Source organism: Diabrotica virgifera, chromosome 4 (genome assembly GCF_917563875.1).
Source record: "Diabrotica virgifera virgifera chromosome 4, PGI_DIABVI_V3a".
Taxonomy (NCBI): domain Eukaryota; kingdom Metazoa; phylum Arthropoda; class Insecta; order Coleoptera; family Chrysomelidae; genus Diabrotica; species Diabrotica virgifera.
The window spans coordinates 50,344,923-50,362,564 of NC_065446.1; the positions used below are offsets into that span (position 1 = coordinate 50,344,923).

General features: G+C 33.2%; 2 protein-coding genes across 2 annotated transcripts; both read right to left on the reverse strand.

The window, feature by feature from the left end:
* Nucleotides 1-283: 283 nt before the first annotated feature.
* On the reverse strand, nt 284-1,759 carry LOC126883573 (uncharacterized). The gene has a single exon (XM_050649218.1). It carries the CDS (start codon nt 1,757-1,759, stop codon nt 284-286), a length of 1,476 nt encoding a protein of 491 aa, XP_050505175.1.
* Nucleotides 1,760-9,354: 7,595 nt separating this feature from the next.
* LOC126883574 (uncharacterized) lies at nt 9,355-9,942 on the reverse strand. Its single transcript, XM_050649219.1, has one exon. It carries the CDS (start codon nt 9,940-9,942, stop codon nt 9,355-9,357), a length of 588 nt encoding a protein of 195 aa, XP_050505176.1.
* Nucleotides 9,943-17,642: the final 7,700 nt, after the last annotated feature.

The following is a 17,642-nucleotide window of genomic DNA, read 5'->3' on the forward strand; positions in this document are numbered from 1 at the left end:
ATATCTTGTTGTAGTTTCTTTCCAGTAAACAAGCACTGATTAAGAGAATTCTGATTTCCAATTCGAGCAGAAGCATTAAATACAACTCGCAACTTGGTAGTCAAACTATCAGGTTTTAATACAGCATGGTGAGGAATATAGTAACAAGATAATGGACGAGAAGTTTCTGACAAAAGCTCCATATGATGCAAATCCAAATAATCTTTCATAAAGGTACAATATTCCTGATAAACACTAGGATTTTTCAAAAGCCTTTTTTCTAAGGAAAGAAAACGATTTACAGCTAACTCAAACATTCCTGGAAAACAGGAGATAATTCCCTGAAAGGTAGAGCAACGGTATAACGACTAGAGCCGTCTCGACAAACATTCTCAACAAAATTTTTCTCACAAAGAATATCTTCAGGAGCTGAACATTCTACTTCAGGAACAGTTTCTAAACTCCAAAACTGCTTTACAGACTCCTCCAACGAAACCATTTGATCCACGTGACAAAACAACGAGGTGGCAGATGTCATAGCAACCGAACTACAGGGACCCATAAGGACATAGCCAAAAACGGTATTAAGAGCATCAGGCATACCTCTAGGAGTTTGAACTTTACCTTCTAATAATAACTGAGAAAAGATATCAGCTCCAAGCAATAAGTCCACCTTACCAGATAGATGAAACCGAGGATCTGCCAACTTTAAATTAGCAATATAAGACCAATGCTCAACATCCAAACTGACAACGGGTAGGTCCTCACAAATTTTTGGCAACAAAAACGCCTCACAATTAAAAATAGGATCCACTCTATCCACAGGTTTTATCTGAAGATCAACTCGACCAACCACTGTACTTTTTATAGCACCAATACCTTGTACCAATAAGGTAGCAGAAGAATGTCTAATACCTAACTGACGAATACAAGACTGAGATACAAAAGAGGTCATGCTGCCCCCATCAATTAAAGCTCGAACAGGTTGATACAATCCACAACCATCCATAATTTCTACCACAGCAGTAGCTAACAAAACGCTCGAGTTTTTTGAGGCAACACTACCTAATGATGCAGCGTGTGAGCTCAATGTTCCAGTATTAACCTGAACATTAGAAGAAGCAGTAGTCGGAGCGGCAGCAACAAAAGTAGCGCCGTGAGTGGCACTTTCAGAACTTTTAAAATGTAAAAGACTATGGTGGGATGAATTACAATGACCACAACGAGAGGTGACACTACAACTACGAGAATCGTGTTTTTCTAAACATTTAAAACAAAGACGCATTCTCTTACAAGCGTTGTACCGTTCATAATGAGATTTATTTAAAAATAAAGAACAATCTTTTAAATGGTGATCGGCAGAACATAACAAACAAGTCGTCGCATTAGGCTTCGAAAAAAAACTATAGCGATTATTGACTTTAGAACCATTTTTATTTGCATTGTGTTTAGAAGGCGATTTATTTTTTCTATTAGAATCCTTGGGAGAACAAGGCGACAACAAGGATGAGTCAAACGAAATGCATTGACTTTCTAGGAAATCAGATAATTGAATAAACGTAGGCATTTCACTAGACCCATGTAATAATTCAAAACGTTGGTGAGTCTCCTCGTCAAGCTTGGTGAGAATTTTGTAAGCTAACACAAAATCCGAAATTTTATAACCCAAACTTTCTAAAGCTGATAAATTTTCCGAAAAGGTATCAATTAAATTACTATAACTATCAGAATTCTTAAACATAGTTGCGGGAGCTTCTTCAATTTTGCACCAATGTGCCATTGCACGCAACGTTTATTTAAATACCTATTTTTTAATTTATCATAAATCCTGTAGGACGATTAATTTTATGAAACAGCCCCACGCATGGAAGCCATTTGATGAAACACGACAAAGAATGGAAGTCATATGGGGCCATTTTAATGTAAGACAAAAGATAGCCCCTGTTGTTTTATGAAACATGACTAATTAAGAATTGGACAAAATTCGTGCTACATAATTTATTAAGTACCTCGGTTGCTACTGTCTCAGAGATTTTAGGGAGTGGATTCTTTAATAGATGTTATGATATACTCTTATTAGCTTAGAAAAATTAGAAAGATAGAAAAATCGGAACAAGGATGTGAAATAAAAATATAAAAAAAAATACAAAAAATAAAATATTGGGCGCCATTGGTTACCTAAGGGAAACCAAACTTTATACAAAAAAAAAATAGAAATAAAATAAAGAAAGATAAATTAAAATAAAACAAAGAAACATAGTCAAATAAAATGATACACATAATATACAAAATGTTATAATGTAACTTACCTCCTTTACTTTACACTCAAAATTATATACTCAGTCAATGTTTTATCGTTCTTACGATTCAAGAGAGAAGGAAAGAAAATAAATTATATGTTGAAAATCAAACATTATTTATTAAAAACAAAAAAATTATATCTCTGATCTCTCTGTTATAATTAGAGACCAGATTACCAATTAATCAAAGATGAAACGAACAGTTTTACAAATATAAAAATTATACCTTAACAATTAGTGTCCTGGCTTCTTCCTCGTAGCTTGATTCGAAAGTCCAAGGCGCTATTGCACTCGCGAAACACTTACTTCACTGTCGTTATAAACAAACATTATTATAGAAAAATTCAGCTTTCACTTGAAGATAAATAGTTTAAAAGTTCGTTAAACTGGATCAAATTTTACTTTTACTCGAATAAAATTATTTAGTTAGACTCGAACGTGATTATTGAAAGTTCATTAACTTTGACCAAAATAAAGTATGTGAGCATACTACATGTTTTAACTGCACTGTTAAACATAGTAATGAGAAAATTGAAACTCTTCTCTCCTACTTCTGGTTCTGACTGCTTAAAAGAAATTAATGGATACCAACATTGGTATAAAATGGTAACGACGATTTGCTTAGAAACAGCGGGAAAATCGCCGGGGTTCACGATACACCATCACCATCGCCGGGCTGGAATTAACCTAGCCGGCTGGGAAACTGGAAAACTACATTCCGAAACAACTCAATGGAACTCAACTCACATGAGCTAAGGAACCAAAACTAAACTTTACTCGATGATGGCCCTGGGAAAACTGATCTCCATGACGATGGCCCTAAAGGAACCAAAACTAAACTCAACTCGATGATGGCCCTGGTGGAACTGATTTCTAGGACCGCTAACTCGATCCTTCTAAAACTTGGGTTCCTCTCCCAAAAAAAAGTGACTTCCTACTTAGACCAATAGGAATCATACCAGATATTTCTCTACCAATCAAATGGTCAGAAAAACTCTCAAGACATCCCTCGAACGCCATGATGGTTTTACTTTCAACCAATAAGGACTCGTTATCTCTCAATAACAAGATCCCTCAGTTTTCACGAAATGCGATGACTCAATATATTACAGTTAGTTTTGAGAACCAATATTACTAAAGACATCGGCTTATTTTAGGTTGAGCCTTCCGGTTGCAATACACCCTCAATAAATTTGTGTCTGAGAAAGTCATAAAAATCTTTCATCTTCTAGACTGCAACAGCCTAACAGCATAGCAGGGGTCCTTCCTCTAGCTATTTGGATATACCGACGAAACATATAACCGACAAACCAAAACTGTAAATATCATAAAAACCTTTATACTCTGAGTCTCTACTTAACGTGGAATCTCTTTACCTTGCAAACTACAACAATTCAAGGCTTTATTGAAAAATATTCCGTTTCTTAAATGCGTATTATTTCAAGGAACGGATAAAGAAATAAAATTCGTAATGTTGTGGGAACGAACAAAATAACAAACTCACACCAATGCGGAAAAGCGATTTGAAACTGCGCTTCTCCGACTCAATATACAGGGTGTAGCGAAAGTGTACAACTGTAAACTGGGTCGAAATTTCAAATATTTAAACGGAGGACTTTCAGCGTGTTTCACTGCCTCCCCCACGATTTCAACGTCGTGCAAACCAGTTTGAAATCGGAACAAGAACTCCAAAGAAAACTGAAACGGTCAAAACAAAAAAAAGAAGATTAACCTAATGCAATCTCAAAACAAACAAAAAAAACTGGACATTCGACTTGACGAGTCGACTCCAGGAACGGTTCGTTGGCTCAAGACCTCTAAAATATTTCAGTAATGACAACACGACAGTGTTGTCCCAAAACACAAATAACTAATTCGTCGTGTAATTGCTCAGAGACCTTAGGCTCACGCTAACAAATACACTACACAACTCATCGACAAAAACGAAAACATAAAATACAATAACGCTACACGTCATCTTAAGCTCAAATAAACTAAAAAAATGCGATAACGCAACGCGTCATCCTAAACGCAAATAAAACTCAAACGCTGTCGAACAATACGACCGCACTGCGCGTCATCGTTAACAAAATAACGCACAAAAAAAACGACGATGACGCTCTGCGTCATCATCAACAAAAATCTAGCCAAGGTATGTTATCGTTTTTTCGGAAGCAGAGGTTTCTTTCAACCTTGACTAACACCACGAATAACATACGAATAATGATGATATACATCATTAATGCCATAAAAAAATAACATGTTTTCCTTGTTTTGGATGCGTAAAGTCTTTCATTTACGACTAACACCAAGGACAACATATAATGGATGCATAGGAGTATCTCATCCCTGACTAACACCAAAAAAAAATACCATGTTGTTTGGATGCGTAAAGTCTTTCATTTACGATTAACACCAAGGACAGCATATAATGGATGCATAGGAGTATCTCATCCCTGACTAACACCATAAAAAAATACCATGTTGTTTGGATGCGTAAAGTCTTTCATTTACGACTAACACCAAGGACAACATAGTTTGATAACGCTATAAGCTGTTATCAAAAAAAAAAACAAACACACATACACACAAAAAAAGGAGTTACCGATAGTTTACGAACCATTCTAGTTCTTAAGAGCTAAACTATCGTTGGCAACTGGACAAAGATATTTACAAAAAGGGTGGTGGATGTTTAGATTAGTTGTGATAACCAGTATGAATGATATCTAACGCGTTATCAGACGCCTAATAATAGGTACATTTTCGGTAAGTCTTAATCGGGTAGTTACATGATCAGTAGTGTCTAATATTCCGGGATACACAACCAAAAAAAAAATAACCATATTCCACCAAAGATATAGAAAATTAAAATGAGACTAAGTTTTACTAATACCCTTAAAAGCAACAAAAAGTTTGGTCGGGGTAGCAAGAACTAAAATCTGACTAAACTATATTATACAAATATTTACACAAAATAGGACAAAGTTCACATAAGCGTAACTTTTCCTGTAACACGGACAAATAAAAATATCGAAGATGAAGTACGCAAAGGCGTAAAAAGAATTAAAAAAAGAAAATAAACGAAAGAAATAAGCAAGCAGTCAAAGGAAACGATAAAATAAAAAACTAAAAAGAAAATAAAGAATACTTTAAGAACTATTCTTCACAACAAAACAGATTTAAAATAGTCGATTACGGTCCTGTCCAAAAATAAAAATTGTGATTTTACACATACAAAAAAATAAATGAACAGCAAAACATTTTCACAAACTGGTTGGATTCAAAGACATGCTTGTGATAAGTTTACCAACAGAGCGCAATAATTCCTAAAAGCACCGGATCTATTGCTGAATTGCAACCATGAATGACTTCTCATTCCGACGGGTCAACTGCCGAGTTTATCCCAAATCAAAACCCTAAGCTTCCCCAGTGTCTGTTCATTCACACTGCCAAACAACAACTCCTAACAACAAAAAAATCGGAACTCATAGGCCCCATAAGCAATAGCAAACCAAAGCAAACCAAAAGCAAAAAAAATGTTTACCATCCGTCGGCAAAACTTCAAAAAAAAATAAAATAAAATAAAATAAAGAACAGTATTAGTTCTTTCTGGGTTAATCTAATGTAGTACAAAAAATAACAATGTGGTCCAAACATAAGGTGAGTTGACTAACAAACAAACACAACATAGGCTGTGGGCTATACCCAAAAATTTGTTCTAATAACAACTCAAACAAAATCGATTGCCAAGAACGTCAGACGAACTTGCATCGAACCAAAATATCGAACGTGTAGACTTCTTTCGAAAGTCCACCATCGAAACTAATATACCGAACGTGTAGAGTGTATTTACCCCACCATCGGAAAATAATACTTAAAAGACTGTAAGCCCTGAAAATTTTCAGAAAATCTCTTAAGAAAACAAAAATTTAGACCACAAATACTGATGTAAAAAAAAATAAAATAAGTACTACAATCTACCATACTAAAAAATTTAACTTATAGGAAAGTTCGCAATCAAAGACAAACACCGCGTTTATCAAGCTAATCTCCTACAAAAAATAAGAAAAAATAAACAAAAATTTCGGACCGTAACACACAATAACTCAAAAAAAAATAATTTTCAAACCTAACAGATTTTTAATCCGTCGAACATCTCAACAGATTCAAAAATACGAAAACAAAATGGCAAAACAAAATATATAGGCTTTACCTAATAGTTAATCTGTTAAATGATAAGAAAATATTTAAAAATCGTTATTCAAAAATAAGTTAAAGTCGAAAATGAAAATATTAACGACAAAAAAATGAAAATTTATTTGAATTACGTTACTTTAGACAAACAATTTACTGTCTAAAAATTAAAATTGGCTGAATGTTTCTATTTAATCAATTACATAAAAAAGTTTTACAGTTTTCTTCGTTATTTTAACGAAAAAAGATTTTTTTACAAAACATTGTAAAACATAAACACAAACAATAAATTATCCTTTCTCTTGATCGTAAGACATTGCTGAGTAGGTAAGTTACAAACACAAAAAATAATAAAATTTGAAAATAATAAGTATTTATTTTCATAAATCAAGCGTAAACACAAAATACCAAATGCAACGGGGTAAAAATTCAACAACTGTTTGTCATACCCTCGTAATCGAAAAACGTTTATGATTCTCGCCGGTCAGAGAACATCGGCTGACGGCTGGGATCGCTAAATGCGGAGAGTTCAAAATTCTCTCGCGCCGGAAAAATTTGGGTTGCAGCTGATCGTTTGGACTACGATCGAACGAAGGCAAATAAAATGTAACTAGAATCAAATATGCTAAATAATAGATAGAAAATACTATAGAATGCTAATTAAGAGTAAGATGTCCGAGGTTGGCTGCGACATTTTTATGTAAGACAAGCTAATAATAATTAGACAAGAGATTGCCCCACGTTCTAGGGTGCCATTTTTTTGTAGGACGATTAATTTTATGAAACAGCCCCACGCATGGAAGCCATTTGATGAAACACGACAAAGAATGGAAGTCATATGGGGCCATTTTAATGTAAGACAAAAGATAGCCCCTGTTGTTTTATGAAACATGACTAATTAAGAATTGGACAAAATTCGTGCTACATAATTTATTAAGTGCCTCGGTTGCTACTGTCTCAGAGATTTTAGGGAGTGGATTCTTTAATAGATGTTATGATATACTCTTATTAGCTTAGAAAAATTAGAAAGATAGAAAAATCGGAATAAGGATGTGAAATAAAAAGATAAAAAAAATACAAAAAATAAAATATTGGGCGCCATTGGTTACCTAAGGGAAACCAAACTTTATACAAAAAAAAATAGAAATAAAATAAAGAAAGATAAATTAAAATAAAACAAAGAAACATAGTCAAATAAAATGATATACATAATATACAAAATGTTATAATGTAACTTACCTCCTTTACTTTACACTCAAAATTATATACTCAGTCAATGTTTTATCGTTCTTACGATTCAAGAGAGAAGGAAAGAAAATAAATTATATGTTGAAAATCAAACATTATTTATTAAAAACAAAAAAAATTATATCTCTGATCTCTCTGTTATAATTAGAGACCAGATTACCAATTAATCAAAGATGAAACGAACAGTTTTACAAATATAAAAATTATACCTTAACAATTAGTGTCCTGGCTTCTTCCTCGTAGCTTGATTCGAAAGTCCAAGGCGCTATTGCACTCGCGAAACACTTACTTCACTGTCGTTAATTACAGCAAACAGCAAACAGTACATTGCTTATAAACAAACATTATTATAGAAAAATTCAGCTTTCACTTGAAGATAAATAGTTTAAAAGTTCGTTAAACTGGATCAAATTTTACTTTTACTCGAATAAAATTATTTAGTTAGACTCGAACGTGATTATTGAAAGTTCATTAACTTTGACCAAAATAAAGTATGTGAGCATACTACATGTTTTAACTGCACTGTTAAACATAGTAATGAGAAAATTGAAACTCTTCTCTCCTACTTCTGGTTCTGACTGCTTAAAAGAAATTAATGGATACCAACATTGGTATAAAATGGTAACGACGATTTGCTTAGAAACAGCGGGAAAATCGCCGGGGTTCACGATACACCATCACCATCGCCGGGCTGGAATTAACCTAGCCGGCTGGGAAACTGGAAAACTACATTCCGAAACAACTCAATGGAACTCAACTCACATGAGCTAAGGAACCAAAACTAAACTTTACTCGATGATGGCCCTGGGAGAACTGATCTCCATGACGATGGCCCTAAAGGAACCAAAACTAAACTCAACTCGATGATGGCCCTGGTGGAACTGATTTCTAGGACCGCTAACTCGATCCTTCTAAAACTTGGGTTCCTCTCCCAAAAAAAAGTGACTTCCTACTTAGACCAATAGGAATCATACCAGATATTTCTCTACCAATCAAATGGTCAGAAAAACTCTCAAGACATCCCTCGAACGCCATGATGGTTTTACTTTCAACCAATAAGGACTCGTTATCTCTCAATAACAAGATCCCTCAGTTTTCACGAAATGCGATGACTCAATATATTACAGTTAGTTTTGAGAACCAATATTACTAAAGACATCGGCTTATTTTAGGTTGAGCCTTCCGGTTGCAATACACCCTCAATAAATTTGTGTCTGAGAAAGTCATAAAAATCTTTCATCTTCTAGACTGCAACAGCCTAACAGCATAGCAGGGGTCCTTCCTCTAGCTATTTGGATATACCGACGACACATATAACCGACATACCAAAACTGTAAATATCATAAAAACCTTTATACTCTGAGTCTCTACTTAACGTGGAATCTCTTTACCTTGCAAACTACAACAATTCAAGGGTTTATTGAAAAATATTCCGTTTCTTAAATGCGTATTATTTCAAGGAACGGATAAAGAAATAAAATTCGTAATGTTGTGGGAACGAACAAAATAACAAACTCACACCAATGCGGAAAAGCGATTTGAAACTGCGCTTCTCCGACTCAATATACAGGGTGTAGCGAAAGTGTACAACTGTAAACTGGGTCGAAATTTCAAAAATTTAAACGGAGGACTTTCAGCGTGTTTCAATCCTAACATAATTTTCTCTAGCTAAAGGCAAGGATTTAGCTACCCTTAAAGGAGGCCCTTCTAAACTTTGAATCAAATACGTTAATTTTTCCGTATCATCAACGTTAGGTCTACGGTGCACAAGCGCATCGAACAAGTCAAAGAAAGTAATTGCTGACGTAAAATCACCGGAAAATTTAACTAATTCTAACTGCGGCAAGCGAACATTACTAGTAGGTTGTACTGCATTCGAAGCGGCGATATTTTCCTCATTCTTTTGACTATTATCATCATCTTCAAAGAGATCCGCGAAATTAGCCTTGATCTGATAATAATCATTCAAAAATTGGGAACGAATAATGTCCTCAGAATCTAATTGAGCATCCGTAGGTTCAGAGTTCAAAAGATTTGTAACGATGTTTTGATGATTTTTATTAAAACTCTCCAAAACATCGTCTAATTCTGAGTACCGAACACGAAAAAGCGACTGCTTATGAACCTCTGTAAGAGCAGAATTGGATAAAGACAATAACGTTTCTAAATCGTTCATTGCCATTCTCCTTTGAAAGGTATATTTTTTCAATTTGTCAGCCATTGTGGAGAAAAAAGAATAAAAATTTATTTAACGTAATCAACGATAAAATTAAAAATACAAATAATCAACGATCCCCTGGTCAAGCTGCCACTGGCATAAAGAGAACGCAATTTTAACTATAATTAAATTCAAATAGCTAATATTTTACAAGTTTAATGACCTAAACAATTGAATTTAATAATTTATCAAAAAACAAGAATTTTTATCAAGCGGCCGCAAACTGACTTTAAAATTCGAAACTTACAAAATTCTATGTACCTGTAAATTCATTCAAGGTCAACATTACCTGCTAAACAAGAAAAGAAGCAAAAACTGTACGCAATGTTTTTTGGGCGTTATTTCAAAATGCAAATTTTATTATATTATTCAAAATTAATTGTTAACAAGCAATATTGTATACAAGCGAGGAAAAACAAGCCACCCCAACAATAATTGAACAATTAATTATAAAAGCAATAAAGTTTAAATTCTTTAAAAAACCGACTATCAAAACACCTCACAAAACAATATCCACGTTCGAAGTGACCAAAATGTGCGATCTTTGATGTTACGATCTCAAATAGGATTCTTTGTTTTCTAAAGGAGTTTTGACACCGGTTCAATAAAAAAACTTAAACATGAGCAAAAAAGGAATAAAATGATGAATTAAATGAGGCGCAAAGAGGTCCACTTACCAATTCAATCCCTGCATTTGCAAACACTGCACCAAGTCCGTACACAAGCAAAGCCTTACAAGCTAGGCTGTTACACCGGCAAACTAGCGAGCCGTTGGTTGAGTGGCAACTTACGAGCTGTTGATTGTAGAACAACTTGCGAGCCATTTATTGTAGAGGCACTAGCTTCTCTTACTTTTGACGAACACTACTAGGCTCCAGTTTTTGCACTCATTAAAGCAAACCTCTTTTCTATCGCGATAAAAGGCAAAATAACTAGAGTTGGGACTATTTGCCTTCCTCGTGTAAATAAGTTAATTCAAATTTAAATGAAAATACAACAGACGTCACATACTGTTTACAATTTCTGACGTGAAGTTGGCGTTGACAGGTTTTAATGTGGTTAATAAATAATAAATATTTTATTTGGTGACATATTTTAATGTAAAACAGGTAACATTATGTATTAAGCAAGTATTAAGTCAATAATTTAATGCAATCCTGTTGGTAAATCAAGAAATTATCCCGGAAACCAAGAGTTGACCATTGTTATGTCAAGTTAGCGGCCACTTTTTATCGGCTTCTTTGGAAATCAGAGTTTTGTTCATAGGTTTTCTCCTTAGGTATTTTTATATAAATGATCTGAATCGTCTTCACTGGTGAAGTATCCATCTTGTAAATGTAAAATATTCACTTACTGCATTACTCTGGGCTAATTAGCAAAATACAAGGAAAAGTTATTTACGAAAAGCTCTTTTCGTATAGATGATAATTCTGGAAGCCGATGGAAATTGAATGAACAGTTTAGCAGCAATTGAATTGTTAATTAAAAATTTACGGTCACTATAATAATCACAATAATTATGATACATAAGAATAACTATCATGTTTGTACAAAAACACACTGTAATTATCTAATGTACTTTACAGAATTTAAATTGGACTATTTAAGCGGCCTCAGGAATATTTTAAAATTATAAACAATTTTTGTGGCTTATAAACAAATAGAATATCTCGGAAAATATTAAATTATAAAAACGGTATTGGAAAAAAGCAGCAGGACGCTTCTTTTAAAAGAAAAATCGTTTAATTGTGATGAGTGGTTCCTGAGATACAACCGGTCAAAATTGACCGGCATTTACGGCAAAGATAGAAACAATAGAATCATAATTTTCAAACCATCAGGTTTTTATTTCGGTCCTCTTTCTCCACACCAATTTTCATATCTTTAAAATATTCATAACATATATTATTATAATAAAAACCATTATTATAATAAAACGTAATATTATTTATTACGAGTGAAAATTGTTAAAAATAGCAAAATTACAATCAAAAATTAGGTTGGAGAAAATGTAATTTCAAAGTTCAAAATCGGTATATGTTAAAAAAATGGATTTTCTCGGCTTCTTATGGAGTAATTTTCTTCATTCTTTTTTTGTTCCCAAGTAACTCCAGTACAGTCATCTAACTAACGCATTATTAAATGTCAAACTTGCTTTGGTTTTGTTATAATAGATTAAATTATTTATAAGAAAAAAAACTACATATTTTTTTAAGTTGTATACTTTTTTTAGATACACTTACTACAAGTATATCTTTTAACGTTAAAAACACAAAAATTCTCATTTAAAAGCTGTATAATTATTTAAACAATCTTTATTTAAACAAATTAAAAAGTTTTTGTTATAATAAATAAATTAATTTATTATAACAAAATAAAAATAACTTTGACATTTAATAATGCGTTAGTTAGATGCCTCTACTCGAGTTACTTGGAAACAAAAAAAGAATGAAGCAAATTGCTCAATGGAAAGTGGAAAGCCGAGAAAATGTATTTTTTAACGTATACCGATTTTGAACTTTCAGATTACATTTTCTCCAACCTAATTTTTTATTGTAATTTTGCTATTTTTGGCAATTTTAACTCGTAATATCGACAGATTTATTATAATAATATATGTTATGAGTATTTTAAAGGTATGAAAATTGATGTGGAGAAAGAGGACCGAAATAAAAAGGTGATGGCTCGAAAATTATGATCCTATTGCACATATCTTTGCGTAAATGCCGATCAACTTTGACCAGTTGTATCTCAAGAACCACTCATCACAATTAAACTTTTTTTTCTTTTAAAAGAAGCGTCCTGCCGAGTTTTTTCCAATACCGTTTTTATGATATTTAATTTAATATTTTCCGAGATATTCTATTTGTTTATAAGCCAAAAAATTGTTCATAATTTTAAAATACTGCTGAGACCGCTTATATAGTCCAATTTCAATTCTGTAAAGTACCGGGTGTCCCAATAAGAATGGCTCTCGGCCATATCTCAGGAACCGTTTATAGTAGAGCTTTGAAATAAAAAATTTTATAACAAACCTTGCCTCAGGAAAAGCCTGGAAATTATTTTCATAATTGTGGGTCCACCGCTAGAGGGCGTAATTGAATATCAAAAATAAAAAAATCTAAATTTTACAAAATTTTCCTTATGAAGGGGCACTGGAAATCCGATCATTGTATTCTTCATCAAATTCTGCGCATATTTGATTTAACAAGGTTAACTCTACCTTTGCAAATAAGAGGTGGGGGTGAGTGGGAACCTTGTTATGAAAAAATGGCTGTAAGTCCGTTTCTGCTAAATCAAATTTTGAAAACTGGGTCTTGTTGAAGACAGATCTTTTTCTTCAATGTAAGCGTGATAATTTTGAACCATCCTAATAAGTAATAAGTCAGCTGGGAGGCGTTATTTAATTTTTTTCAGAAATCTAGTTTTCTTTGGAAAATATTAAATACAAGTATGCATTTTTAATCATACTTTATAAAATTAGATTAAATTAGCAATATAATAGCGAAAACCGCATGTCGATACCTTTTTTCTATCTCAAGATATCTCGAGAAACGTGTAAATTTTATACATAACTGTTACTATCACCGGTAAACTAAGTTAATGAAAAGTAGTGTGCTGTGGAAAAAAACAAAATAACATTTTCCAGATGTCAACGTATAAAAATATAATTAATTAAAACAACAATATAAAGAGAAACAATACTATTAAAATTAAATATAACACAGAACAAAAAGAACTACTTAGTGACGACCTAAATATTCAAATTGTTACCCGTCATACACTACTCTAGAATACATTATCCAGAAAATACTAAACGCCATTCAAAGCATATCGAGAGCAGAAATTGAGACTGCTGTTCAATCTACTCTTGAAAGAGTAAATATTTGCAACGAAAATGATGGGCAAAAATTTGAACGTTTATGTCATCACTAAATAGTTGTTTTTATTTCTTTGTAATAGGGCTTTTCAACGCTTCTCATTTGTTTCGAGCCTCTGTCATATGCCGTATAATCCGTGTATAATATTAATATACGAGATATGAACGAGGCTCGAAACAAATGAGAAGCGTTGAAAAGACCTAATATACGTTGACAGCTAGAAAATGTTCCTTTGTTGATTCCATAGCACACTACTTTTAATGAATTTCGTTTACCGGTGACAGTAACAGTTATGTTTTTAAATTCACACGTTTTGTAAGATATCTCGAGATAGAAAAAAGGTATTAACATGCGGTTTTCGCTATTCTGTTGCTAATTTTATCTAATTTTGTAATATGGTATTAAAAATGCATGTTTGTATTTAATATTTTCCAAGGAACACTAGATTTCTGAAAAAAATTAAATAACGCCTTCTAGCTGGCATATTACTCAGTAAGTTGGTTCGAAATCATAACTTTTACATTGAAGAAAAAGATCTGTCTTCAACAAGACCAAGTTTGCAAAATATGATTAAGCAGAACCGGACTTACAGCCATTTTTTCATAACAAGGTTCCCACTCACCCCCACCTCTTATTTCCAAAGGTAGACCTAAACTTCTCAAATCAAATATGCGTAGAATTTTATGAAGAATACGACGATCGGATTTCCAGTGCCCCTTCATTAGGAAAATTTTGTAAAATTTAGATTTTTTAATTTTTGATATTCAATTACGCCCTCTAGCGGTGGTCCCACAATTATGAAAATAATTTCCAGGCTTTTCCTGAGGCAACTTTTGTTATAAAATTTTTTATTTCAAAGCTCTATTATAAACGGTTCCTGAGATATGGCCGAGAGCCATTCTTATTGGGACACCCGGTACATCAGATAGGTCCAGTGTCTTTTTATACAAAAATCATAGTTATTCTTATGTATCGTAATTATTGTGGTTATTATATCAACCGTAAATTTTTAATTAACAATTCAATTGTTGCTAAACTGTTCATTCCATTTGCGTCGGCTTCTGGATTTATTATCTATACAAAAAGAGCTTTTACATTGCTAAGTTATTTAATTATTGATGAATAATTTATCTTATCTAAAATTTTAGTTGAAAATTAAAGATTTTGGTGGAAAAACCCGCATTTTCCGGGGAAAATTTTCGTCGAAGTAAATAGGTAAAAACACGTCTCTATGCAGAATTTAACTACGGTGAATTTTTATTTGAACGTTTTTAGTGTAAAGTTAAAATCTTTGGAGTTATAGAGCAAAAATTGAAAAAAAAAACACGATTTTCGGGCGCCATTTTGTTTATAAAAAAAGTAGCACACTATCTGCGGACTTTGCATACCTATATTATTAATATTTAGAATCATAAGATTCGATTCCATCAATAAAATTGCTGGTAAATAACTTTTCCCAAAAATGTCCTATTCTCCGATAATCTGCCCAGACTACATTTACTGCATAATAGGTCTGGATCCTGCGTATGAAAAAAAAGTTGATCAATAGCAAGCTGAAAATTTGTTAATAGCTTAAGGGTGTCTAGTCGGACAAACTTTGATGTATGGGAACACTGGAACAGGGGAAGTTTTAATTGTGGAACAGGTTAAAAATTTGGAACGGTCAGACTACGAAAACGGCACATGTATTTTGTCCGACAGAACATACTTAAACTCTTCGAAAAAGGATTAAACTCTCATGCAAAAATCAGACTGCTATTTATCACCAAATGGGCGTTTTAATGAGTGGAACATGTAGAATATAGTTGAGTCCGCGAGTCTTTACCCATGCGTCATCACTTAAAGCATACGAAATAAGTCGGAAATCTATTTTACGCAACAACAACTGACAGAAAGTGGCTACTGTTCCGATTACGGGTTTTATTATAAAATTTGACGTTATCAAATATATAGAATGTCAAATGTAAGTTTTGCTTCAAAATTTTTGCGCAGAATTACAGCTACATTTGAAGTAGCTTAATAAATTCTTTTATTATTATTGATTAATAAATAAATAAACAATTTATAAAAAAATCCAATAACATATTTTATTTTTGTTATTTTATTCACTTTGACGGAAATCTAAACACAGTCATTTCTTTAGTGTGTGAATGACGTTAGCTTTGTATGTTTTAAATATTAATTGCCTAAATATAATTATTTACCTTAAAATTTCAAAGCCCAATAAAAAATTAGTTGTGAAACAACTGTTTGTGTAATATAAAGAAACTTCAAAACGCAAAAATTCGACAAAAACCGCAAAAAGTTCAACTGACTGACAGCCACAAAATTAAACAAATCAGAAACGTCCAACAAATTGTGCTTAAAATATGAAAACATACCGAATCGTCTTTTTTTGTACCTATCTCTTTTCAATGCACTGAGTCTAGATGGTTCATAAAAATAACATGTGTTGTTACTTAATAACAAACGGCAGCTGGTTTGTCATGAGTTTCATGCATGGAAGATAATGATGCTAGATAAAAAGTATGTGTTTTATCTCGCCAGGTATTAATGACGCACGGGTAAAAACTCGCGGACTCAACTGTATGTCAAATGACAGGAATTATGACAGGTGATAAATAGCAGTCTGATATTTTTCATGAGAGTTTAATCTCTGTTCAGAGAGTTTAAGTCTGTTCTGTCGGACAAAATATATGTGCCGTTTTCGTGGTGTGACCGTTCCAAATTTTTAACCTGTTCCACAATTAAAACTGCCCTTGTTCCAGTGTTCCCATACATCAAAGTTTGTCCGACTAGACACCCTTAAGCTATTAACAAATTTTCAGCTTGCTATTAATCAACTTTTTTTCATACGCGGGATCCAGACCTATAAGTTCACTTCCAAGCCGTGCGTATATACAGTAAAGAAAAGATTTACAGTTTTAGCTAAAAACTAACGGTTCCATACAAAAATATGGATCCATAAATGTTTTCCAACATATTTTTTTATTAATTACCTAAAGAACGAAGCCAAAAACGTAAGTACCTACTTTAAAAATCGAAAAATTACTGGCCGCTATTTTTTAACTGGAATATCTGCAGAAAGTCAAGAAAAAGGCGTACCGTCTCGTGGGTATCAACGTTTTTTATTAACATGTAACTTAAAAACAACTTTTTGGTCATGAGGTAGTGATCACGGACCGTGTCTTCGCCTCTCCGTGATCTGACATCTAATGCCTCTTCTACACATCGGCAGACGCGTCTGCGAATGCATCTGCCGATGTATCATCAAGAGCTGCCACACATCTGTAGGTACACATCTGTAAATCGTTCAGTCTGTGTTAATTCTCGGGTGACGCAATATCTACTTTGAATTCACTGCGAAAAGTAATTCGTCGTAGAGGTCAGAGGTCAGATGTGTGGAGAGGCATCGAGCCTTAGCTCCGAAACCCTTTGATATGTGCTAGGAAAACCGACAACAATTGGAGATTCCGCAGGTAGCGGAGTCAATGTAGGTGGATATGAGTTATTACCTCAGATTTCGTTGAACCTCCATCGATTTTCATAAAAATTCGTGATTTGTTAAAGAATACCTCAAGGAACAAAGGTGACATAGTGCCAACTTTCGCTTTTTGCATTTTAGGGGTGAAATACACCCCTTTTTTAAAAATTATTTTTTATATTTCTGAAAGTGCAGTTACTGTAAGTTTTCACTTCCTATTTTGTTGAACCTTCATCGATTTTCATGAAAATCGGTAAGTAGTTAGAGAATACCTCAAGAAATAAAAGATATATAGCACCAACTTGCGCTTTTGCATTTTAGGGGTGTAATACACCCCT